Source organism: Rhamphochromis longiceps, linkage group LG7 (assembly GCF_057381845.1).
Source record: "Rhamphochromis longiceps isolate RC_006_pf linkage group LG7, R_longiceps_female_GT1.1, whole genome shotgun sequence".
NCBI lineage: Eukaryota > Metazoa > Chordata > Actinopteri > Cichliformes > Cichlidae > Rhamphochromis > Rhamphochromis longiceps.
Genome location: NC_140563.1, coordinates 65,867,941 through 65,895,669, shown reverse-complemented (window position 1 = coordinate 65,895,669; position 27,729 = coordinate 65,867,941). Strand labels below are relative to the sequence as shown.

At 42.3% G+C, this 27,729-nt stretch overlaps 2 protein-coding genes across 2 annotated transcripts in view; both read left to right on the top strand.

Moving 5' to 3' along the window:
• spire2 (spire-type actin nucleation factor 2) overlaps positions 1 to 14,156 on the top strand; it is a 55,038-nt gene extending 40,882 nt beyond the window's left edge. Inside the window, exons 9-15 of the mRNA XM_085414854.1 lie at positions 350 to 572; positions 5,743 to 5,870; positions 6,561 to 6,698; positions 6,786 to 6,853; positions 7,809 to 7,836; positions 9,551 to 9,648; positions 12,954 to 14,156. Coding sequence (XP_085270980.1) covers positions 350 to 572; positions 5,743 to 5,870; positions 6,561 to 6,698; positions 6,786 to 6,853; positions 7,809 to 7,836; positions 9,551 to 9,648; positions 12,954 to 13,263 — 993 coding nt within the window. The 3' untranslated portion in view covers positions 13,264 to 14,156. The remainder of the gene's footprint in view (positions 1 to 349; positions 573 to 5,742; positions 5,871 to 6,560; positions 6,699 to 6,785; positions 6,854 to 7,808; positions 7,837 to 9,550; positions 9,649 to 12,953) is intronic.
• A 5,958-nt stretch (positions 14,157 to 20,114) lies between these two features.
• The window catches only part of sntb2 (syntrophin, beta 2), a 33,157-nt gene continuing 25,542 nt past the window's right edge, over positions 20,115 to 27,729 (top strand). Inside the window, exon 1 of the mRNA XM_085414878.1 lies at positions 20,115 to 21,054. Coding sequence (XP_085271004.1) covers positions 20,325 to 21,054 — 730 coding nt within the window. The 5' untranslated portion in view covers positions 20,115 to 20,324. The remainder of the gene's footprint in view (positions 21,055 to 27,729) is intronic.

Sequence of the window (27,729 nt, the reverse complement as noted above, 5' to 3'; positions counted from 1 at the left end):
TTTTCGGAGTGAATCTGCTGTTCCTCCGTGTCAGCTGCTTCCTTTTTGGCGTTTTCCAGCAACATATCAAATTCAGTTTCCTAAAAACAGCAAATAACATATTAGTTAGCTTAGTTTTGCAAGGTACTGGATTTATTCTGTCCTGGGAACACACAGGATCCTGCAGGAAGAGCTGGAAAACACTGCTCAGGATAGATGCATCCTAAACTGTGAAGAAAATTGAGAATTAAAGCTGATAGATCATTATTATCTGGTGACTTCTCTTTACTTTCTTCCTGCTCATCTCCCTGGTCCCTCACTTTTCCTCCCCACCCCGAATCTTTCCTCACCCACCACCTTTCCACCAAAGGAGGAGGAGTCTCCAGATAATGGGGAGCTGCGGAGGACTGAGAGCTCCCCGATTCCTCTGAAAAGAGATCGGTCCTTCTCGGAGCACGACCTGGCTGTGCTCCGTGGGGAAATGCTTCCTTCGCTCTCTGAGTCGGCCCAGCTGAGCGGGGTGGTCAAGCTGAGGGTCGACAGGCCTCGATCCAGGACTCTAACCAGCGCCGGTGCTCCTCCTCATCACAGAGGTCAGAATGTCCTCTATGCTAGTACTCAAATGCGTAATTCTTTATGTATCTAGGTGCTCTCTGGGGTTTTTTTTCCAAACTATGTTGGTTACACACTACTCTCTAGAAAAACACTAATTGAAATTAAACTTTAAATGAACAGGTGCGTCTGAGTTGACAGGTACTGAACTGTTACCATATAACGATAGACCCTGACGAGCTGTGCTGTCTCATTCAGAGGACTGAAAAGAAGCTGCAATCAGTTTTCAGTGCAGGACCACAGCTTGTTGTGTATTCAGCCTGCACTGAGCAGTGTGGCAGTGCTTCACAATCACCACCATTCAGAAGTTGTCTGTGAATTAATCCCAGCCAAGCACTGCAGCAGCTCATTTTAGGGGGTTAGAGCTTCCTGTTTGAAATAAAATCACTAGTGATATAAGCTGTTTTAAGAGTCTCCTTGTTATGAAAGTCTTCAGACTCTGATCCAGCCGTGGCTGATGATTCACCTGTCTGCAATGCTAAGTCTCCTCCCATAGGGGGAGACACAGGGCCAGTTTTTGAGCCTTCAAGGAGAAAAAAAAGTGGGATTAAGCAGCAAGTTTCTAAACGTGACAGAGGACAAGTCCTGGGGTCTCATTTATAAAAGAGTGAATTAGTATCCAGATTAAAAGCATACAAAAATCAGATACGTGGATACATTCAGGCAAATGTGTGCACGTGGATCAGCTTTGTATCCCACCCTCTAAACACCTACATTCAACCATAAACACCTCATGACTTTTAATACGTAAAAATGAGGCCGCTGATTGGTTCTTAAAATCACACTGACCTCTGGCACTCACCCACCCACGATATCATGTGATCAAAATCATCATTTGTAAATGTGATTTATTCATGTTTGGTTTAACTGTAAACTTAGCCTACGTTACTCATAATGAGGACGTGCAGTGTAATGATGTGCAAGAACTGCCACTGGCTTTATTTTCAGACTGTGCATATGTGACGTGCTGATGATGAGCCAGGTGAGGATGGCCAGTCTCCACTCGGTCCTGTGGGTCTGTGGGCAGTCACATCGCCTGCAGAGTTTTGTTACTGAAGCTGAATGGAAAATCTTTGAGTCATTCTAAATCACTCTAAAATACTTTAAAGTTGCGCGATGTTATCTTGCATTTAACCAGTGAAGGTAATTGTTGACTTGAGGTGAAAAGCACTCTGTGTATTGACATGTCAAGCTGCCAGACTTCCCTGAATCCTGCCATCGTTTCACCTGCTGTGAGCTACATGATATGGAGAGCATGCAGTCCGATCAGCTCCTTTTTTTGTGGGGTCCGTCATTAAGATGGAATATACGATATATCATAGTTTTAGTAGCAAAACATCACCAACTAAACTTCTAGGATTTTGAACTACAACAAGCACTGGTTACCTGGATCTTTTATCTGTTTTCTTATTGGCTAAACACTTAATGTCATCATGTGGGATAGGTGGCTCATCAAAACAGGTTATACTATATGAAATTCTCAAACTGAAAACATTTTTCTGCAGTGAATCATCAGGAAACAGAACGCGTCCAAGGAAGCTGTGTTTGTTTCTGTTACTCTTCGTCACCTGCATAAAATCTGTGCAGTCCTGCTGTTGAAAATGACAACAAATCCCATGATATTGATGCTCGGAAAAAAAGTTCTGACCAAAACCTTAACCGTGACACAAATCTGAAAGAGTTTATCAGCCCTGGAAACTTAATGTGGCTTTGTCTGCTCAATATCTGGCTCACCTCTCTGTATTATAACAATAATACTATATTCAACAATAGGGAACGTGTACACCATACAAGAAATATGAGTAAAGCAGTACAAAATAAGATGTAATATTGCGTAGTTCAGCGGTTAACAAGCACGACAGAGTTTAGCGCATTGCACAGTGTGGTTGAAACCTGAGATATATCAGGCCTGCCTAACGTATCTGTATACACACATTACAGGGAGTGCAGAATTATTAGGCAAATGAGTATTTTGTCCTCATCATCCTCTTCATGCATGTTGCCTTACTCCAAGCTGTATAGGCTCGAAAGCCTACTACCAATTAAACATATTAGGTGATGTGCATCTCTGTAATGAGAAGGGGTGTGGTCTAATGACATCAACACCCTATATCAGGTGTGCATAATTATTAGGCAACGTCCTTTCCTTTGGCAAAATGGGTCAAAAGAAGGACTTGACAGGCACAGAAAAGTCAAAAATAGTGAGATATCTTGCAGAGGGATGCAGCAGTCTCAAAATTGCAAAGCTTCTGAAGCGTGATCATCGAACAATCAAGCATTTCATTCAAAATAGTCAACAGGGTCGCGAGAAGCGTGTGGAAAAACCAAGGCGCAAAATAACTGCCCATGAACTGAGAAAAGTCAAGCGTGCAGCTGCCAAGATGCCACTTGCCACCAGTTTGGTCATATTTCAGAGCTGCAACATCACTGGAGTGCCCAAAAGCACAAGGTGTGCAATACTCAGAGACATGGCCAAGGTAAGAAAGGCTGAAAGACGACCACCACTGAACAAGACACACAAGCTGAAACGTCAAGACTGGGCCAAGAAATATCTCAAGACTGGTTTTTCTAAGGTTTTATGGACTGATGAAATGAGAGTGAGTCTTGATGGGCCAGATGGATGGGCCCGTGGCTGGATTGGTAAAGGGTAGAGAGCTCCAGTCCCACTCAGACGCCAGCAAGGTGGAGGTGGAGTACTGGTTTGGGCTGGTATCATCAAAGATGAGCTTGTGGGGCCTTTTCGGGTTGAGGATGGAGTCAAGCTCAACTCCCAGTCCTACTGCCAGTTTCTGCAAGACACCTTCTTCAAGCAGTGGTACAGGAAGAAGTCTGCATCCTTCAAGAAAAACATGATTCTCATGCAGGACAATGCTCCATCACACGCGTCCAAGTACTCCACAGCGTGGCTGGCAAGAAAGGGTATAAAAGGAGAAAAACTAATGACATGGCCTCCTTGTTCACCTGATCTGAACCCCATTGAGAACCTGTGGTCCATCATCAAATGTGAGATTTACAAGGAGGGAAAACAGTACACCTCTCTGAACAGTGTCTGGGAGGCTGTGGTTGCTGCTGCACGCAATGTTGATGGTGAACAGATCAAAACACTGACAGAATCCATGGATGGCAGGCTTTTGAGTGTCCTTGCAAAGAAAGGTGGCTATATTGGTCGCTGATTTGTTTTTGTTTTGTTTTTGAATGTCAGAAATGTATATTTGTGAATGTGGAGATGTTATATTGGTTTCTGGTAAAAATAAATAATTGAAATGGGTATATATTTGTTTTTTGTTAAGTTGCCTAATAATTATGCACAGTAATAGTCACCTGCACACACAGATATCCCCCTAAAATAGCTAAAACTACAAACAAACTAAAAACTACTTCCAAAAACATTCAGCTTTGATATTAATGAGTTTTTTGGGTTCATTGAGAACATGGTTGTTGTTCAATAATAAAATTATTCCTCAAAAATACAACTTGCCTAATAATTCTGCACTCCCTGTAATTTATACATGGGCTCTACTGCTGTTGGTCACCATAGAGTCTGTCCTTCTAAGTCTCTACTTCACATCGTGGGAGGATGTGTGTTGTCTGAAGTTAATATAAATGTATCAGATGGTATCGGATATATTGATAGCTTGTATTCAATTATTAGTTTGGCTTTGATTCACCGCCTCAACATCTGTGTCAGCAGGTTTCAAACGTCTCTGTGCATGGGTCAGATTTGTTGTACTGTACATTCTTGCATCAAGTTTGTCTTTATAAAAGACCCCGAGACCCTGGTCTGTAATAGATATGTGAATTCAGAAGGACAAACCAAGCCAAAACCACAAACCTCCCTTGATCACCTTCTATCATTAAAAAAGTTTAAAACTTGGACATTTTTAATGTTTCTTTTAATGTGAATGTACAGACAGTAATAGCTGTCAGTACATTCACAGACATATGAAGAGCCACAAAGAGATGTGTGTTGATGAGCCTCCTGATGGCTTTCTCTTCATCACTGTATTTGAATGAAGAATGCCTCCAAACAGACATCAGACCCACCATACTGAGTGCAGGGGATACTGAAGTCTTTTTTTAAGTTTCCACCTCTTCTGCCTCGAGGCCTGGAAGGAAAGCAGCAGTAAACAGTCATGACAAAACTCAGCATCTACTAATTACCGTTACGGCTACAAAACCAAAACTCTAGGAAGAAATGTTTATTCGATTCCCAACCCTCGGGGTAATGAAATGATTTAATGGTTTGGGAGACATTATGTCACCACTGCTTCCAATCTCCAACCTCGCTGAACCACCGTTACCTCACAGAACAGCTGTGTCAGTTCACCGCGCTGCAGCCTTGACTTGGATTCACGTCGGCCGTGGAACGGCTCAGAGATGGATTGTAATCAAATCAAGTGATTGGGTGAAGGAGGGTAGAAGCTAATGGCTTTGAATTGTGTGCTGCATGAAAGCCCCGGGAAGGATGTTATGTGTTTGATAGCCATGATTCGTGCATTAGCAGCCTCGGTGTCCATATCCAGAGGTAATTGTTTGAAAAACGATCCTGACTTTGATCCACTCTGCAAAGCCATCCACAGTGCTTATGTGCCATAAACATTACACTCAGCTGGACAATAGCAGGATTTTTAATTTGCAGTGCACAGCTCTGCCAATAGAGGACTCTCCAGCCTCAAGTGTGCCAGTGAGAGGAGGTAAGCCTATAAACCGGCTGTCATCGGCAGCTGATCCAAATTATATGTGCTGATCATGTTTACTGGCCTGTTCCAGCCCTCCCATTGCCCTGTTTACTTTCCATTAGAGACAAATTGACACCTTCCATTTGCAGGATCGAAGAGGCACCCAGTTTAAACTGTGTGAGGTCTGCTGTGTTAAGAGCAGACCTCTCACCGTGATCTGAGTTACAGATGTAGCAGCATGGGCCAATCGCTCCACTGAAATCAGATTAATAATAGATGACGGCGTTCCAGTCGGATCGACAAACTCTCTGAAGGCCTGAGATCCGAGACGGGCCTGAATGAAAGAGGCTGATGTGTAATTCATGGATTCTTCAGACCGCGACTCGTGGCTTTCTCTCATTCACTTTCTACTGTCCTCAGCTCATCATTCCCTCTCTGTCTCATTCACTTTTCATTCATGTCCACGTGCCAGCCTCCTTCCCGGTTCACGGCTGGGTGCCGCCCTCTCCGGCCCGCCTGTCTCTGAGCTCAGTCGATGAGACTACAGAGGGATCCGAGACCGCGTTTGAGTCCAGAGCTGGAGACGAGCACCAGTGGATGGTGAGATGAAAACACTGGAGGATGGTCCTCGGCTTCATGTGACATCACTGCAGAAATATTCATCCTGTCAAGCCAATTTTATCTGTTACTGAGCTTAGATTGGCGGGGTTATATCTCCATTTTTTTACTGTATAAAGTGCTGCAGTATCGATAATATTGATCTAAATCAACAGCAATGACTTTATTTTAAAAGTTGCCATATTATTTTTCAAATGAAGGCTAATCCTTGCAGAAAAATGCCCGCCCCAAAAAACCTTTGCATGGGTGTGTACTGCTCCCTTCACAGATATGCACAACATGTATCCGTGCAGTAGAAAGGGAAGTTGGAGGCTCAGGTGCGAAACTGTGCAGGAGGACACGAGACTGGCAGATAGTTCAGTTTTGTAAAAGGAGTAGTACATACTGTTGTGTTGAAATGTTAAATTTCTGGCAATTTCCTGCAAGGTTTAGTTAATCTTTTGAACACAAGTCTTTCATGTGTATGAAAAGACTTGTGTTCAGGAGCTTAAACTTTTCTTTGACTGTTTCACACAAACAAAACTGCAGATGATAACATTTTGGCTTTGACCTCAGCCGGTTTGTAGTTTTCCTCTGTAATCTCTTATCTATAGCTTTTTCTTTAAAATAAACCGTGGACAGGAGCTCAGAATGATGGGTTTCCTCTCTTTAACTGCTCTCGGTTGTGTTCAGGATGAGTTCAGCCACCCTGTTGAGAGCCTCGCCTTAACCGTGGACGAGGTCATCAACGTGCGGCGAGTACTGGTCAAAGCGGAGATGGAAAAGTTTCTCCAGAGCAAAGAGCTCTACAATAACCTGAAGCGGGGGAAGGTAACAGTGCAGAACTTCTCTCAGTGCAGTGTTTCTTTGTGCTGTTGACACTAACGGGATTCACTGACTGTGAGTGTGTGTTCTCAGGTTTGCTGCTGCTGCAGAGTGAAATTCCCCCTCTTCTCGTGGCCGTCTACCTGCTTACTGTGCAAAAGGTATGAAGGAAGTCTTTCATTCTCTTGTTGATGTTTAAACGTTTGTTCCAAGGTTGCAGCTGAAACATGAGTCTCCACAAATCAATACCCGGGCATATTTACAGTCCATGCGGAAAGTATTCACGGCACTTCACTTGTTCCACATTTTGTCAAATTACGGGCTTATTCCAAAGTGCGATTCATTTTTTACCTCAGAAATCTACTCACAATATCTCATAAAGACAAAGTGAACAAAGTTTGCTGTGATGTATGAAAATAAAAGAACTAAATATAACATGTGCATAAGCATTCAGCCTTTGTGGTACTCAGTTACACGCTTAGCAGACATATATGTGGGCAGTTTCTTCCATTCTGCTTTGCAGAGCCTCTCGTGCTCCATCAGGCTGGATGGGGCACGTCGGTGCGCAGCCATTTTCAGATCTTGCCAACGATGTTCAATTGGCTTCAAGCCTGGGCTCTGACCGGGTCACTCAAGGACATTCACACAGTGGCCCTGAGGCCACTTCTTTGTCTTGGCTGTGTGTTTAGGGTGGTTTTCCTGTCAGAACATGAAGCTTTGTCCCAGCCTGAGGTCCAGAGTGCTCTGGAGCTGCTCATTCTTGCATTTATTTTTCTCTACTCTCCCTGTTCCTGCTTCCTGCCACGATGGACACCACTGTGCTTACTACGACCTTCAGTGCCACTGATTTTTTTCTGTACCCTTCACATTTATGCTCCCACTAATCACTACTGAATTCAAAGGTTTTCATGCAAGAGATTGGAACCAGGGACCATGCTGTGACTGTGCTGCACCTCCAAATGCTACAATTAGGGATTATTAGAACAAGTAGCATGAGAACAGGTCTTACCGGGGTGGGGGGTTTATAGCCATCAGAGCGGCCTGTTCCCGCTTAAGCAGTAGGAAAGTGTGCAGACATGTGTGCTGTAGTAGTAAAATCTTTTCTTTTTCTCCCAGATCTGTCTGCAGCTCCTGCAGTGCAAAGGTAACTTTCTAACTTTCAAATCTTTTCTTTTGGCTCTGTTTTTATTCAGCTGTGTATGACTTTGTACTCAGCCTTTTTAGCCTCGCTTTTCATGTCATTACTTTTACTGCTGTAGTTTTAAATTTTTCTGTTCATACATGTTATGTCATTTAATACCAGGTCTTTTTAATTAAAGTATATAAAGTTATATAATGTTTTCACATCTGAACTGTCATTCTTACACACTGTGAATTGTTAAGTTAAAAAATATTTCTACAAAAAATGAAAAACTAATTTTATTTTTAACATAAAACAGTGTAATAGATATAGATTTAACCGCTCTCTGCATCACTCTGGTGTGAGGACTCTGGCATCTGGACTCCCTTTAAAGCCGTTCTAGTCAACTTTCTTCTTATTGGCTGCTCCTCATAAACAGAAGGTTTTGGCACGGAGTGGGTGGAGCTTCTGCACTCACAGACAGAGCTGTGTGCAGTGAGTGTCACCATTATATTCATAATAAAATTTGTTGTAATTTTTTTTTCATATAAACACAAAAAGAAAGGCAATGTTAGTTTGGTCGATTACACTCTTGGTTGTATGCTTCTTCTTGGCAAATCTTATGTCTTAAGTCTTAAAACTGTTGGAAACACGATTGTAGGTCGAGTAGCAGAGTAGAGTATGTGCGTTGGACCTATGAGAAACTCGCTAAATCTTCTCTGCCAATGCCAAACTGCTTATTCTGCCATTAGCTCTTGTTTTGAGCTTCTGGAGACCGTCAGATGTCTGACTGACGCCTGATTAGCTTCGTTCAGCATTGAGTTCAGACTCTGCCTACGGCCACTGGATCATCAGAGTGTGGAGTGGACTGATAGAGTAACAGCTTTTAATGGAGGCAGCGCACTGCTGTGGGGTGGTATCTCCCTCACTGGAAATACAAGGCTTGTCATCACTGCAGGCGATCTCAGTTCACAGAGATATCTAGATGAGATTCTGCAACGTCTATGATGTCTGGGACTCTATGCTCTACAGAGCGGGGGTTCATCAGAGGCTACCTCTGTTAGGGGAGTGGAGAGGATGAAAAGGCCATTTAAGGGGAAATAAGCAGGCTTTGGTAATGGTATAAGATTTATTGCCAAGAAGCATTGTTACAACAAAGAACTTGCATTTAAAGGGCTACATTTGAATGAGAATAAACATATGAAGTCATTTATGCTTCAGGTTGACCTGTTAAGTAAAGCTATGTGGAGCTTTTACATGTAAAAAGAGAAAGAAAGAGGCTGCTGGAGCTGCTGCAGAAAGGGGTTAAATGACATGTTTTAGTGCTTATTAACGCATTATTTGAGCCTGGTTGTCATTTCTATTGACGTCACTTCTTCTTCTTTTGTTCGTTTGCTGGTTTTGATTTGTTGCCTCAGTCCCGGGCCGTGTTGGATGTGTGGTTCTGTGCTCTGTAGGTTTGGATTTTGTGTGATTTGTGTGCTGTGGCTAATTTGTGTGTGTTGTTTTTTACAGTTGTGGTTCGTTTTTATTGAAATATGTGCATTTGCTTATTGTTGCTCTGTGACTGTACGGCTCGTGGCCTTGATGTTCATGTGTTTTGAATCTCTATTGTCGTAGAGGCTAGAAATACTTGTAATGTGAAAGTCATCTGCAGTGCCTCCCACCACAGGCTCTCTCGGTTCTATTTCCTCTGCCTGATTGTTTTTCCTCTTGGTCTGCCTCTTCTGTGCTCCAGATGAAGATTCCCTCAAAGAAGATGGCCCACATTCCTGTGTACACTGTGGGCTTTCACAGCACTCCAAAGAGCCATGGACAAAAAAGCCAAGTCTACAAGTGAGTCTGTGTTTGTCTTCAATAGCTGAGTCTGTTTATTGTAGAGAAGATTATAAAGCTGGCTGAAAATAAAACGACAGTTTTCTTCTGAAGTATGCACTGAGGACCAGGAGAAAGATCAAAAGAAATGTGAAAAGCATACCTAACATACCTTCCTTTCCAAATCTAACTGATGAGTTTCCTATGGAGGCTGTGCCTGTTGCAGAGCTCTTAAAAAAGGGGTGCAGTTTGCACCGGCGACAACCACTATCCCCTAAAATCTACATGAGAGGGGGATTTGGGAACGGCTATGATAGCCAAGCAGTAGAGGCCTGGCAGGGGCACACACCGCCTCGATCTCTGCCAGACATGGCCTTTTTTAATTAAAAGCTTCGTTTTTCTAACATCAAACTCTCTAAAATGTCCCTAGATGTCGATCTCACATCTTTGGTGTCTGGCACCTTTCACTGGCAGTGCCCTGATCTGCTCTTTTATTATTTTATTATATATATATATATTTTTTTTTTTGGAATGGCAGTTCAGACAGACCCGCTGACAGTCACACCATGTGGGGAGAAGAACCACAGGAACCTCTCAGGAACTTAAAATACTCAAAATAGCAAGTCACTGTTTCTCCTTTGTTAGCACAGAGGCTTATTCTCTTCAAACACTTTTGTGTTTTAGAAAGCAACTAAAATATGTTTGAGTGGTGTGGCTCAAAATAAGCAGGTGTTAAACGTAAAGTTCCTGTTGGAGTGTCTGCTGCTGCAGATGTTTGCAGCTGCTGCAGATGTTTGCAGCTGCTGCAGATGTTTGCAGCTGCTGCAGATGTTTGCAGCTGTCACAGCCTTCCACATCTTTCATTTCAAAAAGTAGCATCAAGATGATTTCAGTAAACAAAAAATAAACCAAAAACTAAAACTGGATGTGAAAAACAAAAATAAAAAATAAAAACTAGACTTAACAAGATCATTCCAGTTTGTTTTATTTTGTTAACTTTGAAAACTGACTAAACTAAAATAAAAAATATACCAAGGAAATGTTTTAGTATCTGTCTGATGATCAATGTGTTAATATAGACTCTGGATGTCTATACATGATTATATATATTATATATATGCTCTTTGTTTTGATTGTGATACCTGCACTGATTTGCCCTCTATACATGTATAATTAAAAAGACTAAAACTAACTGAAACAAGAAAATCTGCTGTGGCAGACAAACTGAACTTAACCCTCTCAGGCTCAAATTAAACTTTGTGTTGCTAATGCACAACCAAGTCCTGCAGTAACATGCAGTCCTTCTGAGTAAAAAAAAACTCATAAAATATGTATGTGGGGTAATCAGGTTGTTAGTTTTTAACTGGTGCAAATCGGCAACGCCTGCCTCGAGAGGGTTAAAACAAAAATTCTAAATAAAAACTAATGAGAAAACTATAATAACTCTGGTTGCCATTTTCTGATAACATTAACTTAGAATTGGAACTTCAAGGCTCCCACTCTCCCAGGCAATGCCTGCTGCCCCTCTGCAGGCTTCAGGAAAGAAAGGAAAGAAAGCCCAGATTCAAATGAGGAGCTGGCAGAAGAGAAAAATGTTTTCAGGTTTTGTTTTATTTTTAAATGTGAATAATGCAGTGCTACATAGAATACTAAAGAAGCAGAACAGGTCCTTTTTAACATGTTTACAGCCTTAGTTTAAGCTCGTCAAAGCTGATAAGGAAGTTCAAAGGTTTAATCCCTGTAAGGCCTGGACCCTGAAACAATTGCCCCAAAATTCAAATTTTTAAAAAATAAATTAAATATTAATTTAAATATCTGAGTTTTAATTTGTATCATATCTGCTACTTCTGGCATTTTTGTGCAACTTATTGCACAGACAGATACATGGGTCTCAAAAAGCCATGTAGCAAATATGAAACACCTGGCGTAGCTAAGCTAGGTTAAGTACTACCTTCTGAGCTGCACACCTTTTTGTTTCCAAACCTGAGGCCAACCTGACATTTGGACTCCAACACACCAGTTTCCCCACAGTGTTGTCATCCGCTCACTGCTCAGGTTCAATCCCGAGACAGTGGACACCTAGACGGAAAAACAGGTCAAATCTATTTAAGTCTGCCTCTAACTCAAGCCAATGACTGCTAACCTTCTCGAGCCTAAGCAGCACCAGCCTCTGTGCTTACCTCAACCAATCGCAGATTGCCTACTCAATCCAATCACCAACTTCCACCTACCTCCCCCTCTCTCTCTCTCTCTCTTTAGTTATGTAATCAGTGCAGTGCCTCTTCCAGGGCCTCTAAGCAGCCATTATGTAATAATTACCCAGCTGTCATCAAAATCCTCGCTGTTTTTGGCCCTGTGAAGACAGAAGTGGAAGAGAGAGTGGACAGAGAGAGCCAAACAGCGAGCTGACGAGAGAAATGGGCCACTGGCGTGGTGCTGTGCTGAGCCGCTCTCTAACACCTGTCACCAAGACCCGACCATGCGGCTCCGTGCACAGAAACACACAGAGTTTTGTAACAGCGAGTTGTTTTGTTTTGGTTTTTTTCAATCAGAGAAGCTGACCTTAATCTCCTCGTTAGTGACTGTGATGCCCCAGCGCTGCTGCATGTCTGTGTTTATATTTCAGCCACTTTGGGTAAGCTTGGAAAGATCTAGTGTAGCTCCGTCTTTCCAGATGTTCAGCTGATGTGTCTCTGCTGAGCAGTCATTGTTGTCAGTTTGGTTTTAAAAGTGCTGCCAATAAATAGATAAATAAAAAGAGAAATAAATTAGTGGCTTTTTCTGAAGAAGAAAAACTTAAAGTAGTACTGTAGCTTTTCCACAACATGTGTGGTTTATTAAATATCTAAAAAAGCATTTTATTTTTGTAAGTCATAAGGGAGGGGGGGTCAGCCCTCAGTTTTTTATGGCTTGTGAACTAAAACATTTTTGTTTTGGGGGTGTGAGGGATGGCCCTGAGTGCTTATTGGATGTGCAGTTAAATCAGGGGTGTCCAACTCCAGGCCTCGAGGACCGGTGTCCTGCAGGTTTTAGGTGTCCTTGATCCACCACAGCTGATTTAAATGGCTAAATTACCTCCTCAACATGTCTTGAAGTTCTCCAGAGGCCTGGTAATGAACTAATCATGTGATTCAGGTGTGTTGATCCAGGGTGAGATCTAAAACCTGCAGGATACCGGCCCTCGAGGCCTGGAGTTGGACACCCCTGAGTTAAATTATTGTTAAAGAACCATGTAGTCATTATGGAAATCTCCCTTAGTTTTATATTCGGCTTTCTTTGAATGCCTCACGTCTGCTCTAATAAAACTGTTCCACCCTCCTCTGCAGGTCGCTGCGCAGCTTATCCCGCCGCTCAGTGGAGGAGGAGTTCCCCCACCTGTACGCTCACGGCTGCACACTGCGGGACGTCTGTGCTGAATGCACCAAATTCGTCGCCGATGTCATTTCCTCCAGTCGCCGGAGCCTGGACATCCTCAACAATACTCCCAAGAGGGAGGCCAAAGCTGCTGCTGCTGCTGCTGCTGCTCAGAGACCACAGCTGCAACGCCAGTCCCAAGTCGAGGCGTTCCCTCAAGCAAACTCTCACCCTCCACCTTTCCCTCAGCCACAGTGTCTCCCTCCCCACTCCCAACATTAAGAGCAGCTCCACCACGCCGAGACGATCAACAATGCAAGCCAATGAGCAGGCTGATGGACACTGTGCACACATTCACAGACAAACTAGGCTTCTAGTGGGTTCATGCACAGCAGTAACGACTCAGCGAGCCATCTGATTGGCTCCAATAAATCGTAATGAGAACACTCGATCCAGTGAGGTGCTTCAAGGTTCTTTAAATATTACTGGGTTGAATGGTTGTGCTATGATATATAAAGCTTAAAAAACAAATTTTCTCGGGCTGTATCTCGAGCCTTTTTAGTAAGAAACTAGAGACTCCAACACACCACCGCCTCACCCGTCACACAGCTGCATTATCTTCCTTATCTTACCCATCACAAATGCACACATGCACAGAGCTCTTGACCTTTTAAGGTTTGAGTGAGTAGCTCTCTCTGTTTCTGCCTTATCAACAGCACTACGACACTCCCCGACGCTCACAGCTGCAGACTGAGGAGAGGGCAGATCGGGAGAGTGCCGGGGGGAGGGGGGTGCTGTAAGAGAGAAGAGAGAGGGTGGAGGTGAGGTTGAAAGCTGCACAGCAGAGAGTCAGCATCTCATTTTAGCGCTCTGTGGTTGCCTTGTTTTTTGTTTTGAATGTAACTTAGAGAAACAGAATTGTAAATTTAAAGCTTGTACACGACCCTCAGCGTTTATGTATAATCATCCAAAAAGTTCCCGTTCCAGCTGGATGAGGCTTCGACAGCGGCGACACTGTGAATGTAACGGGGTGAAGCTGCAGGCTGCACCCTTAACTGACGCAGCGTGACGATGCTCATGTGAAACTCCCGCCCCCCTTCACTCCCCGTGGACGCTTGCAATCTGCTCTGGTTTTGTAAACACTAAGAAAACCTCGGCTGCAATAAAATCTAACGACAAACACGACCAGCTCCGAGTTTTTCTGTTTGACGTGTTCAGTAGACCCGAGCTTCACGAATAAACACAACACGCTGCTTCATAATTCAGGAGTAAAGTGCCTGTTCTTGAGCAGCAGGTGGGTAAAAGACCTTGTTGACGGATCATTTATACTTTAAAAAATTAAAAATTGACACATCTGTGGTTCTAATGCAGTACGTGAAAGGAATAAGCAGGCAGGTAGAGATTATTTCACTACAAGTTAACGGAAGATTCTGAATAAATGAGTGGGACCACAGATACACACTACATTTATGTAATAGAGAGAATACACACACTCTGCTGAGGCGCAGGTACTCAGGACTGCATCACCAGCTTGTAAACGCATCCAAACACACATCGTCAGTGTGAACTAACCCTTTTATGTTCAAGTAGTGCTTTCAAGAAATTTAATTTGAACCCATTTAGTGGACTAAAATTGCTACTCTGAGGAATTAATAAAGATCACAGAATCACAGAAATCGTGTGAGCAACTTCACCGTCCTGTCATGTGACCTGAACATGTCCCTGTAAAGCAGTAAACGTCACATGGATGGAGTTACTTTGATAATACTTAAGTATCAATTTATCTAACCGGTCATCCACTTCAATCCATTCACAGTCACATCCACACCATGAGTGTTTTGAGACTGTGGGAAGAAACCAGCGCAGATGCAGGCAGACTGGCTGGCAGATGTGCTCCAAAGTTAAACTCTACAACAAACAAATGCCAGCTACAAAGGAAAGAAAAAAAATAAGGGTTCCATTGTGGCAGGTAGTTTTCCATTTTTTCTCACAGTTTTCTTTCACCTGCTCATGATGCTCAGCTGTTTACAGTACATACATGTAAATGCTGGCCTTAAAGTGCACCAACTCTCAGACTGCAGTGCATTTGTCTGATTATTCTCTCAGAAGTCACGAGGAAAAGCTGGAATTGTGGCAGAAGAATCACTGTTGGGGTAACAGAGGACGGGTGAAGCAGTTTGATGCGGTTTCAATAGGACAATGTGAATAATGTGACACGGCCGTGTGGATCTATGGGACAGAAATGAGGAAACAGCTTGTTTCACGACTTTGACGCTCCAGCTTGGAACATGTAAGGGAAAACAGATGGGCGGCTCTTCCTCAGATGCTGTAGAACAATCACTGCTCTTTACAGATGTGGAAAAACTGACAGAGTCAGCTGAGTTATCCTTCGCTATATTCTAAACAAGCGGGCAAGTGCATGTGAGGTGTACTTCCTGAGGACAGCACAGGCCAGATCCGGTGACTGTCATGCTGTGGGAGGATTGTTCTGGCATGGTTTGGATCCAGCTTTGGGATTGGACAACCTGGGACTTCACCTTCAAACCTTCAGTCCACAGGTGGAGTGTCTCGGGAAAGTTGCAGAGACTCGAAGCTCTAAAAACCTTACCAGAAAACATTTTCTATGTAAGACAAAAGTAAATCCAAAATTCAAATTAACAACTTTAGTATTACTTAAAGACTGGAACCGCTGAACAACCCACCTGCTAACTGCGGAGATCTCACTTGAATAGAATAACATGCCTGAAGGCGGTCGGTGCAGCAGTCCTACAATAAACCCTGCCTTCATGACGGTTATAATGTTGAACCCTTTTTTGAAAGCGAGCGTATTGTTGTTTTATCTACACACAGAAAGATCTATGGAAACATGACTGATGTAGCAGCTGAGCTTCTTTCATTCAAAATTGATGAAGGTAAATCAAGTCACAGATGTGACTCTGCCGGTGGCAAAGAGCACAGACACAAGGGTGGAGAAGTCATGTTGTGACACTGTAGGTCTCACCAACACAAATATTTTTGTATTTACCTACACTTAGTCCAGCCTCTGCTAACAACTGGGAAACCTCATGTAATTTGTGATTATCTTAATAACCAGGAACATCTGATTACAGTAACCGGATTAGCTGCTGTAAAAGGAAAATGTCTTTAATGTACAAACGTTAAGAATCCTGTCATACTATCACTGATCTCCATCAGGCCAGAGGGTAATAATGAGAACAGTTAAAATAATAATGATGACTTATCATACTGTGATCACAAGTGATGTGGATATGGAACATGAGGAACAAAAGGTTTTTCCTCCACAGCGCATTAAAAATGTCTTTATAATGGAAACTAATGATGCTCTAATGTGGAACCCACTTTGGTTCAGATTACGGATAAAACAGCAGATTATAAATGACAAAAGTAGCTATCAAGATAAAATGATGATCTTACCACAGTCTAATTTTAATAATAATAAACAGAGTGCTTTTTAAAAAATAATTAAATTAATGGATTAATAAAGTATTCTGAATCTGTGGGAACCGTAGCCTCAGTTTCCTGTTCTCAGCTGACAGGAGAGGAACCTGGTGTGGTCTTCTGTTTCTGTAGCCATCTCCTATCAAGGTTTGACATGTTGTGTCTTCGGGGATGCTCTTCTGCATACCTTGGTTGTAACAAGTAGTTATTTGACTCACTGTTGCCTTCCTGTGTGGACATTCTCCTCTGACCTCTGGCATCAACGTGAACTGCTGCTCACTGGATATTTTCTCTTTTTTAGACCATTCTCTGTAAACTCCAGAGATGGTGAAGTGGAAAAATCTCTGGCATCAACACCCATGCCACATTCATAGTGAACAGAGAGACATTCCTGTATTTTATTAATCAAATATAAATAAAAACATATATCAGGTTTTGATGCATATTATTTATTGGTGTTGGAGTTTATATAACTTAGCTATATTTTTGCTCCTGTAGTTACGGCTATCTGACTATGTGAGGTAGTACTGGGACTATCAAAGTAGACATTAGGCAGCAGGATCCATTAATAGAGTCACCGCAGTGAGTGAACTTAAGAAGGCTTTGTCCCCACTACTCAGTGGATCCATAATGGCTTTATGGACTCCCCGCCTCTGCCATCATGAATAAATAATCTACAGGTCTACGTGTCCATTGGCTGCGTGTGCCTGTCATCCAGCTCTGAGTTTACTCTGACAAGCCGCATGAGTCCAAGCTGCTTTATGGGGACTAAAAGAGGAAGGTGGGTGATTATACTTTCAGAATAAAAGCGTTCAAGTATGTGGTCCACCTAATGAAGGCTCTGGGTTTCAGGACACCTTTATTATCACAAGTTTAAACTGTTTTACAAGTTTTGTCTTCAGTGGCTTATATTTTTTTTATATTTACATAATTCATGCAATTAATTTAAATATTTTTATCTTTCATATTGGCTCCAAATGCTCCCAAACAATAACTGAAAACTGACTTTGGACTTTTCAAAGTGAAAATATTAACTATCTTATATTCTGTACTTCTAGTAAAATTTTGAATTTTTTGTCAGATGTTTCTCTCACACAAACTTAAGCTGTAATTTTGACCTAGTAAGTCAGAAATTAGACTGCAAATGACTGGTAACTAAATTTGGATTTTAAAAAGTAAAACTTTTTTTAAATTCTTGGTTATTTATTATTTAATTATTTGTCATGAATATTATTATTGTTAATATTAGTTCATTCAAAATAAAATAAAAATGTAACTTAAAACCAGTTAAAATACAACATATCGACATCCTCAGTCAAAATGTGACTTAAAATCTCACAGTTTTGACATTAAACACCCTGGGTTGTTTTAAAATTGTTTAAAATTCACTTGAAAATCCTGATTTTTTCAATATCAAATAATCCTTTTTTTAATGGCTCTGGCATGTAGTGGTTTACAAATTCGCCTAACAAGTGAAAGATACCTTGTTTGATCTCAGGTAGAGACACAAATCCCTTCAGAGCTCCATCAGGAAGGACAAATCCTTATAACATCTGCCAAATCCAACATGCAGAGCTACCCACTGTGACGACCACCTTGTGAACAACGGAGCAGCCGAAAGTAGTTTTGTAAATAATTTCCAAATTTGCATCTAAAAACACCACAAAACCTCTGGATGAATTTCCTCTGGACTGATGAGACCAAAGTGAACGGTGTACAGTGGAATTTGGAGAAATTGGAGAAAACCAAATTCAGCTTCTAGGCACAAACACCTCCTGCCAAGTATTAAGCAGGGTGATGGAGGAGTGATGATTTGGGCTTATTTTCCAGCCATGGGGGCCTGGGCTCCTACCAGCCACACAGTCGACCATAAACTCAGAGTCAAATGTGAAGCCCAAAGGCCCAACTGGGTCATACGACAGGACAATGACCCCAAACACAGCAGCAAGTATATAACAGGATGACTGGGGGGGGAAAGGAAAAGAATCAAGGTGTTTCAATGGCCAAGTCCAGACCTCAACCTCAAATTCTATGGTGGGACGTTATGAGAGGTGTGCATAAATAAATGCCCACAAACCTCAATGAAATGAAGCAACACTGTAAAGAAGAGTGGGCTGAAATCTCCCACAACCACGTGACAGACAGAAGTTATACGCAAAGTTATTTCTCCAAGTTATTAATGCTAAAGGTGAATCTATGAACTGTGAACGATGGCGCGTTTTTACAAGCTGCTTCTGACATTGTTTCTGGGGTAAATAAATAATGATATTGTGTAGTAAGTCATGTGTTGATGTTCTCCTGCAGTTGTAAGACCTGGTGAGGATTATTATTATTATTATTATTATTATTATTATTATTTAACATTTCCTGATATGCAAAATCTTAAAATTGTCAGTTGGTGTACTTTCTTCTAAATTTGGACTTAATTTGGCGCGTCACTGCAACTCCCCCTGGCTTCTGCTCCGCAGCTGCTGAGTGAGCCCTCATCTGGGACTCTCCTCAGCTCTTTCTGGGACAGTGGCGCGGCTGCCCCTCTGTTGGTCTTCCTTGGTCTCTTGTGTTCTGGGGGCCTCTGGATGTCTGGAGTTTTGATCAGCTCCATACCTGCTTCATGCCCTGGAGGATGGGGCTGTGGCCCCCCCACACCCTCTAGTAGATCATTACATGAAGGAACCTTTTAAAAAACAAAAAACAAGCGCGTCCATGCTCACAGGTGTACACACGGTTGATCACACCCACAAACTACACCCTTTTTGGCTCCTACCTCAAAGCACACTGTGTTCTGTTGATCTTATGTGCTGCACAATAATGTTTAATATTTAGTATTTACTGTCATATTCCCATATATCATTGTGATGTTGTTTATTCTATTACTCTTGTTCTCTTCTGCTTGTTTTCTTTTTTCTTTCTCAGCAGGTGACCCAGGTGATTGATATATGCATTTTTTTTCTTTTTTTCTTCTTTTTTTTCTTTTTCTGCCCGTTCTGTTGGTTTTTGGTTTTTGCCCTTCTCCCCCGTCCCTCTTCTCAGCTGTTTCTCTTTCCCTCTTTCTTTCTCCCCTTCTTTCCCCCAGTCAAGTCTGTCCCATGTTCAGTAAGTGAAAATAAAATAAACAATAAAAGGTGAATCAAATGGACCATTATGGCAAGGCTGGGATGGTCAATTTGGTAAAGTAAATCCGTTGGGCATCTTTCTTTGCCTTTAGACAACAATTCTGATGGCAAAAGAGCCAAACGGGACAGGCAAAAAAAAAAAAAAATAAAAAAATAAAAAATAAAAAATAAATAAAAAAAAATAAAAAATAAATAAATTTGGACTTAATATGTAAATCGTTTTGACTTCAATTTGTTATGTTTTCACTTGGGGTCTTAATTGTGTGATTTATTTTTATGTTTTATATATTTTCTTTAAAGAAATATGATGAATTTTAATCTTAATTCCTTGCTTTTTCTTGTGGACTTTTGCCCTTTTTCTTTTATGTCAGTGTTTTTAGTCCATATTTTGAGCCTCGTCTTCTCTTTCTTGGTTTCCTGCACTGGCAGGAGCCGTCTACTCTGACCGCTTTTTTTATTTTGAAAGGGTTGACAGGAAGCTTTCTCGTTTCAGTCGCTCTAACTTCCAGTGGAAGTTGGACATCCTCAGAGCCTGAACTCAACAACAAGCTGGCACATCACAGCCAGTTGTGCTTTTCCTCTTCTCTCCCTGTGTTCTGGGAGTCCTTCTGTCTCCCCCCACCTCTGCCTGCAGTCACGGCGGGAGTGGGTGTGTCAATGCGGGCCCGTGGAGCCTAGTCGCTGCTTGTGCGCGCTCTGAAAAAGAGGAAAAAGTTGATGATGAGTTTAGTGTGAAAGCGGCCCGCCTCGGAGCAGGCTAACCGTCCCGGAATGGCAGTTTGGACCCGAGCAGACAAAAACGGACAGCTGGACCTTCTGCTCCGTGACCGCTGGATCCGAGTGACCGCCGAGCTCACCCGAGAAACGCTCACTTTGACGGCCGACGCGGAGGCAACCGGCCCCGGGACCAATCACTGGGACTACAGCAACTCTTCGGCGGGCCTGCGAAATGGCATGTCAAACGGAAACGACCCGGGAACAAGTCCCGGGAACCCCGGCCGCGGTCATTCCTCGGGTCAGGACCAACTCCAGAACCAGAGCCACGGGGGTCGGGGGCGCAGTGGCAGCCCGGGGCGCGGGGGGGTCAGTCGGGGTCAGTACGACGGCGGTTACAGCATGAACAGCCCTGGAAAGTACCCGAATAACGGCACTAACTCAGACTTCGGGAGCCCCGGCTCCAGCTACGGCAGCCCCGGGTCCAGTTTCGGGTCGAGACCAGGCGACTTCCACGTCAGCCTGGACGGGTCTTCGGAAGCTGTGCGCAAAGTCCGGGTTGTCAAACAGGAGTCTGGCGGGCTGGGGATCAGCATTAAGGGGGGGCGCGAGAACAGGATGCCCATCCTCATCTCAAAGATCTTCCCGGGGCTCGCCGCAGACCAGAGCCGGGCTCTCCGGGTGGGCGACGCGATCCTGTCGGTGAACGGCAACGACCTCCGGGAGGCAACGCACGACCAGGCGGTCCAGGCGCTCAAGAAGGCAGGCAAAGAAGTCACGCTGGAGGGTAAGTTGGCCCACCCGAGAGCGGGGATTTGAAAGGGCCGAGATTAGAGTCCTGTGGTCAGGCTGCACACCTCTATCACATCTCCAGGAACTTTCACAGGTTTCAGTTCAGCTCCGGGTCTTCGTATTCCAGCACGTGTTCGAAAGGTGAGCGCAGTTTCCATACTTGGATTAATAGCTTCAAACCATTTGTGGAAACACGTCACATGTTGGAGCACGCAAGTAAAAAGAAAACTGCACAAGTCGCCAGTTACACAGCAGGACTGAGTTTTAAAAAAGCACTTCTGGAGTAATACTTTTAATTTAATCTGCACACCACATCGCTCCCTCATGGCACTGCGTGGTGCAGAGTGCCATAAACTCTTTTTGGATCGCTCCACACACGTCCTGTGGGTTTGTAACTTTCACCACACATAATTGTTTGCATAACACATTATAATATAGACATAAACACACACAATCCCAGTTGATCTATGACTAGGAGGCGTGGAGGAGGAGGAGGCTGTGGAGGAGCAGGGCTTAAGTAATATCAAGAGAACAGAGAGTCTTTGATTAGTGTAAACAGGAATGTAACCACAGCTGTGGTCACAGTCAGAGTTGGATACATTGTACTCTGTGTCTGAACAGTTGTGGATTACTAAAGGATGAGAAGTCAGAGTAAACACGAGCAGAGATTTGTCTGTGGTTGAAGGTGCTGGTCGGCAGAAAGTGATAAACAGACTTGATCTATATTATTATTGTAATGTATCTGCCTTACAATGTAAACTGGCTTAAGTCGACTGCTGTTGCGATTTAGCGATATAAAAATAAAATTAAAAATAAATCAATATTCTATCTCATATGAATGAAAAAATGCATAAATGTAAAGTCTCACAAAGTGCACACACGTCCTCAAATTGGAACACTGAGGAATTTCTCAGTCTGATTCCTTTTTTCCACATTTAAAATGTGGAAAACAGGAATAAGGCATTTTCTTTCTCATGCCTTGAGAAAGAAAATGACTAAAACACCATCTGCACCTGTACGAACATGTTATCTCTGCACACGTGTCAGTTAGAAAAGAAAAGGCAAGTACTAGAAATAACATTTCGTGCACCTAAAATAAATACGAAGCTATAATGTATAGGTCAATTTTGATAGATTTGGAAAAAGGTAAGTAATGTGATGAATAAAATTATGGCAAAATAAATTAAAGGGTAGAAAAAATAAACTATGTATACATATATTAAAAATAAATATATATTTGTAGAAGTTTGAATTAAAACATAAAACGTGCGTGGATTTTTGGTTTGTCTTAGAAATTTAAATATTTGCATGTACTGTACTTTGCAAAAGTCTTGAGCCACCGTTCAGTTCTTTGTGTTTTGCTGGGAAAATAGGAAATACATGCAAACATGCACAGTAACACAGTCTATAAGGCTGTGTTATACAATCCTAACAAGCTTGAAAGTCACCATTTTGTGTGACCACCTTTATTTTTCAGCACAGCCTGAACTCTCAGCCAAGCTTTCTTGTAATTTCTTTAAGTAGTCTTCAGGAATAGTTCTCCAGGGGTCTCGAAGGACATTCAAAGTCTTCTTTGGATGTTTGCTTCCTTTTGATTCTTCCGTTCTCCGTTAAGATGATACCACATTGGTTGCCATGCTGAAAAATGAAGCCGTTACCAATCAAATGCCTTCCAGGTCATATTGAATGGTTCTTCAAAATTTGACAATGCTTTTTTCTTTTCAGCTGAAGGGTGTGATGCATCGTTTGGGTGCTGTGATAAGTGTTTGCAGGAAGTTATCCCCTATTTCTTTAAGAACATCTGGTGTAAATTGTTTTTTAGAACTACCACTTCTTCTTTTGTCCTTCACTTGTCCAGTTTCTTCAAAATCTTTGAGAACAGACTGCACACCATGTTGAGCTATACCAAGTTTTCAGCTTGTAGCTCTTTGGGAATCACCTCGTTGGTGCAAAAGTAAAATTTTATGCGTGTCAGACTGTTATCTTGAAATGTTTTTCATAGAGTCAACTAAACAAATGTCACCAAACGATATGGTTTGTGACGAATGACAAAGTGTCTAAACATACTATTTCAAATTAGTTCTGTGCTAAATAATCTCCCATGTCATTATTCTATCCACAGTTTACTAGGGATGGGTACCGGTGTCCGACATAAACGGTAGTAACCAGACCGAAAAGCAGCGCACATTTCGGTGCTTTCTTTTCCTGAGATGTCATACACTTTGGATTCTAGCCAATCATTTTACCTTTGCAATCGTAGTAGGCGGGTCCAGGTACGTACGTTCTTTTAGAGCAAAGCTACAGATTAAAAACGCCCAAGGCGAAGCGGTCAAAAGTCTGGCTGTACTTCACAGCAAAAGATGCAAACTCAGCAGCCTGCAACAAGTGCTTTAAGCTGATACTGTGATACTGTGCAAAGGAGGTAACTCCTCGAATCTGATGAAACACCTGGCGACGTATAGCATTTTGTTAAAAGCCGAGAAATGCACCGTATTTGATAGCTTGCTGCGAGACCTCACACCGTGCACATCTACTGCGGGTGTGGTGTCTGTAATCGGACGCAGAGTTAGCAACATCCCCCAAAAACCGGAGGAGTACAGTCCTGGCCCCTAGCCCTGCCAGTGTAGCAGAAATGATGATGATGGCAGCAGCCGTTCTTCTCTGAGTGAGTCGCTTAATGTTGTTCGTGTGTAATTTACGTTGAGTAGGCTAACCACGTTATTACATTAATGCATGTAAGGTGAACTAGCAAACATCATCATAGCTACATGCGGCTGTCTTCTTGTTTGATGGCAGATACTCCCTTCATCCTGGCCAAAAAGGCTAAAATGACCAAAGAAAAAGTGGAAAACAGCTAAAAATGAGAGGTTTTTGGACGAAGTTTGTTTTTGTTTTTTTTTGTTTTTTTTCTCCCATTGATTAAGCACTGCTTCCAGCCAAGAGTGATGCCATAAATCCCCTCTAGCTGCAGAAAAGGCTAACATTGTTATCTTTTTACAAAAAAACCAGCTAAACATGAGAGGTTTTTGTACAAATTGTGTGTTCTCCATTCTTTAAGCACCGGTTTGAGCACTGTTTAAGCACTGGCACCGTTTCAAAAGTACCGGTTTGGTACTGGTATCGGATAAAACCTAAATGATACCCATCCCTACAGTTTACATACTTTATGTAATTTAATAGGCTGTTATTTTTATTTATATAGTGCACCAGAACCAAAAAAAATGTTTTTATTTAAAAAAAATGGTCTGAACCAGTTTCAAACTGCTCTGGCTTTGACTCAAAAGACTGTGTATTGTGATGTGCTGACCGCTGTGTCAGAATTAGAGAGAATTATCAGTTAACACTACAGCTCTGAGCAGCTTTTGTGTCTTTAATCTTTAATGCTTGTTTTAGATTGACAGCCCATTTGGTGTGTTCACTCGTCAGCCTCTGGCAGACAGCCAAAGGCTATAGAAGCTGCACAGCCAGATGTTTCTCCAAGTAGTAGGTGGAGACCAAAACAAAGCTAAAAGAAGAGTAAATGACATTCATTTACATTTGGCGGTCTACTAGAACAATGACTTCAAAGGTGTCAGGCTGCTAGGTGTATATTACGGCTGTGCAATTAATAGAAATGTTTATTCGGTTACAATCATGGCTTCCAGAAATTAAAAAAATGATATAAGCAGAACAAAACAATCACTGTGCAGGCTTCCTTTTCACAGGGGGGGTCTCTTTTCGTTTTGTACTGCAAATCCAGCACACCCAAACTGACTTCCTAACAAGTTTTGGCAACAAGAGGAAGCACTTTAGTTTAGGAGTTAAGCGAGGATCAACAAATACAATTTCAACAAGCACACCAAAATTTTACATTACACTGATCTTAATATTGACCAAGATGATCGAGCTCATTGTCTTTACCATCAAAAAAAATATAGGGGTCAGGGAATCTTCAGCAGGGTGTCAAGAGAAACGAGAGTTGCATGTAAAATTCTTCTGGTAGTCATGTGACACACAACTCACATGATGTGTGATTTCTGCTATTTGAAAATGCGCTCCCAAGACCAGACTGCAGGAAATAGAAGCATAAACATAGGTATTTGAGTGCTTTCATGAAATATGGCATAAAATCACAATTTGGTTATAAAGAGGATCTAAAAATCATCATGGTGTAGATGGACACCACTAAAATAGTGTCCTCTGGTGCTGATAAGCTAACAAGGAATAAACACCTGTGGAGGAAAACCTAAAGCAGAGTTATTTTAACAAAGAAGTCCATGGTACTTGCAGTATTGGGAATCTAAATGGCTTTTAATTTGCAGCACGTCAAAACACGCAGATTTTGTGTCCAAGCGCTCATTGAAATTAAACTTCATTTACGTTTCAAACTAAGCGCCTAAAGGTGCTTCGAAGTTGCTCGACGCGCAGCAGCACTTGTAGTTTTCTTTTATTTTCGAATTTAATTAAGTTTGAAAACCGCACTTATTTAAAGACTAACTGGTGCCGTCTGATGTGGGAAACAGGTGGTTGAAAAGTTTTTGTATTTATAAGAATGCTTATCACACCTACAGTTCCACAAAAGGTAGGTCTGCTAAAGGTTAGGTGTGCAGACACGCTTTCCTAAAACCTACGCACTTTTCAGCAAGCCTGAACACCCACTAAACTCCAGATAAAAGAGCCTGAACGCACACTGTAGGTAAATGAGAGCTGAGTCAGTGAAACCAACTGACAGGAAATTAGTCTACAGCAATCATATTTGCCAGCTGCAATAGTCTTCAGTGACTCCTGGTTAGACTTCGTAAAACCTTAAAAACATAATTTGTGTAGATGGGGTTATGGTGTGGGCTGAGAATGTGTTGTTTACTGGCTCATTATGTGGCTCCACAGAGCTTCATTGAGATGCATTCAGAGCCTAAAAGTGCACTGACGTTGAACTGTTCAATCTTTAGAAAAAATGGAAAAAGAATGGATTGCTGGCCACAGAGCCCTTGGGATACGGAAACTTCAAGTTGGGAATGGCTAAATGCAGTGTTTAATGGTTTGGAATGAACGCCGGGTGAATACTGACGAGCAGTGATTGTAGAAACTGATCAATGAGTGACACATTTCCACTAAAGTCAGAATGAGGCCTGTTTTTAAGCTCTCCGTTGTGCCAAATAAAAGCTTAGGCGTCTTTGTGAATGTGGTATCGGGATTTTCTGGTAACACAGAAATAATTATCACTTCGAAACCTCTGGTGGAAACCAGCCTTTTGGATCTGATATCAACATAAAAAGCATTTGCAGTCACCCTCGGGTGCACACAGGAAGATGTGCCGGATGCATCTACAGTCCAGACTGAGAGGTCTTTTTCTAGGAATGTGTCAGCTGCCTGTCACTGTTTGCCAGTTTGACGGCAGTGAGCTGTGTTGTTTGTGGCTCTGCCGCTGCAGCAGTGAGCCAGAATGAGGCTCGAGTTTCCAGACTCTTTCTGCCATGTACACATTACACAAACCTCCAAAATGTTCAGACAATTAGCACGGGAGCCCCACATTCCTGACCTCCGCTCGCATGTTTTTATGTAGGGCAAAGGTCAAAACTGGTGGGTCCGGCTTGCATGATTCGTGCTGCTCCACATGTTCCACCACACTTTATGTAAGTTTTATCATCTGCACTACAGGGGAGGATGTCCAACTGCATCAATTAGTCAATCAATGAGTAGTTAAATGATCATTTGGGCAATTTTTAAACAAAAATGCAGCACATTTAATGGCTTCCGGTTCTTCAAACATATGGATTTGATGCTTTTCTTTGAACTCTAATGGTTTTGTGTTTTAGACTTACTTTTTAGACAAAATAAGACATCTGATGTAAAACACAAAGTAATTATAACAGAACTATTCTCAATGACAGGAACTTATAGTTGAAGTGGCAATAGCAACCATGGCATTTATTTAACTGTACAAAGTATGCCATCCATCCATTTTTCCACTTATCCAGATTAGGCGGCCTTTCCCAGCCATCATAGGACAGGTAACCAGACTATCACAGGACTCTTGGGCTGTTCTTCTTGGAAAAATCTTGTTTGGTTACTTAGTAACCCCAGCATCCATGATGGAGAAGCTGATGGGACATCCACACAACACCTTAACATGAACTCAGTATACGCTTTCGGACACTCTTTTTGGATCACACTAAATATTTTGTCATTTTTTAGCATTCTAAGTGTCAGAATTGAGGATTATCCAGGGTGTACTCATGAGCGGCATCTTCACAGTCAGATCCATCCCTCACTTGCCACACCTGGTTTCAAAACACCAAGCTGGCAACAGTGCAAACATTCAGCTTGTGGCTTCAAAACATGACTTGACAAACCTGTGGGTGGTGTCACAGTGGCTACATCCACTTTTTATAGTTTTTTTCAGACACTCTTTTTCTACTCTTGGATCTGTGACATCATAGACAGCAGATATGCCTGGTATGGTCTTATGCTGCTGTAGCCCAAGGCTCAATGTGATATGGGTTCAGAGATGCCCTTCGGCATACCTTGATTGTAATGTGGTTATCTCAGTTACTATCTTCCCATTCTCCTCCAATGCCTGACATCAAAAAGATATTTTCACCCAGAGAACTGGCACTCGCTGGATATTTTTCTCTTTTTTTGACCATTCTCTGTAAACCTCAGAGATGCTTGTGGTGGGAAAGCTCAGGAG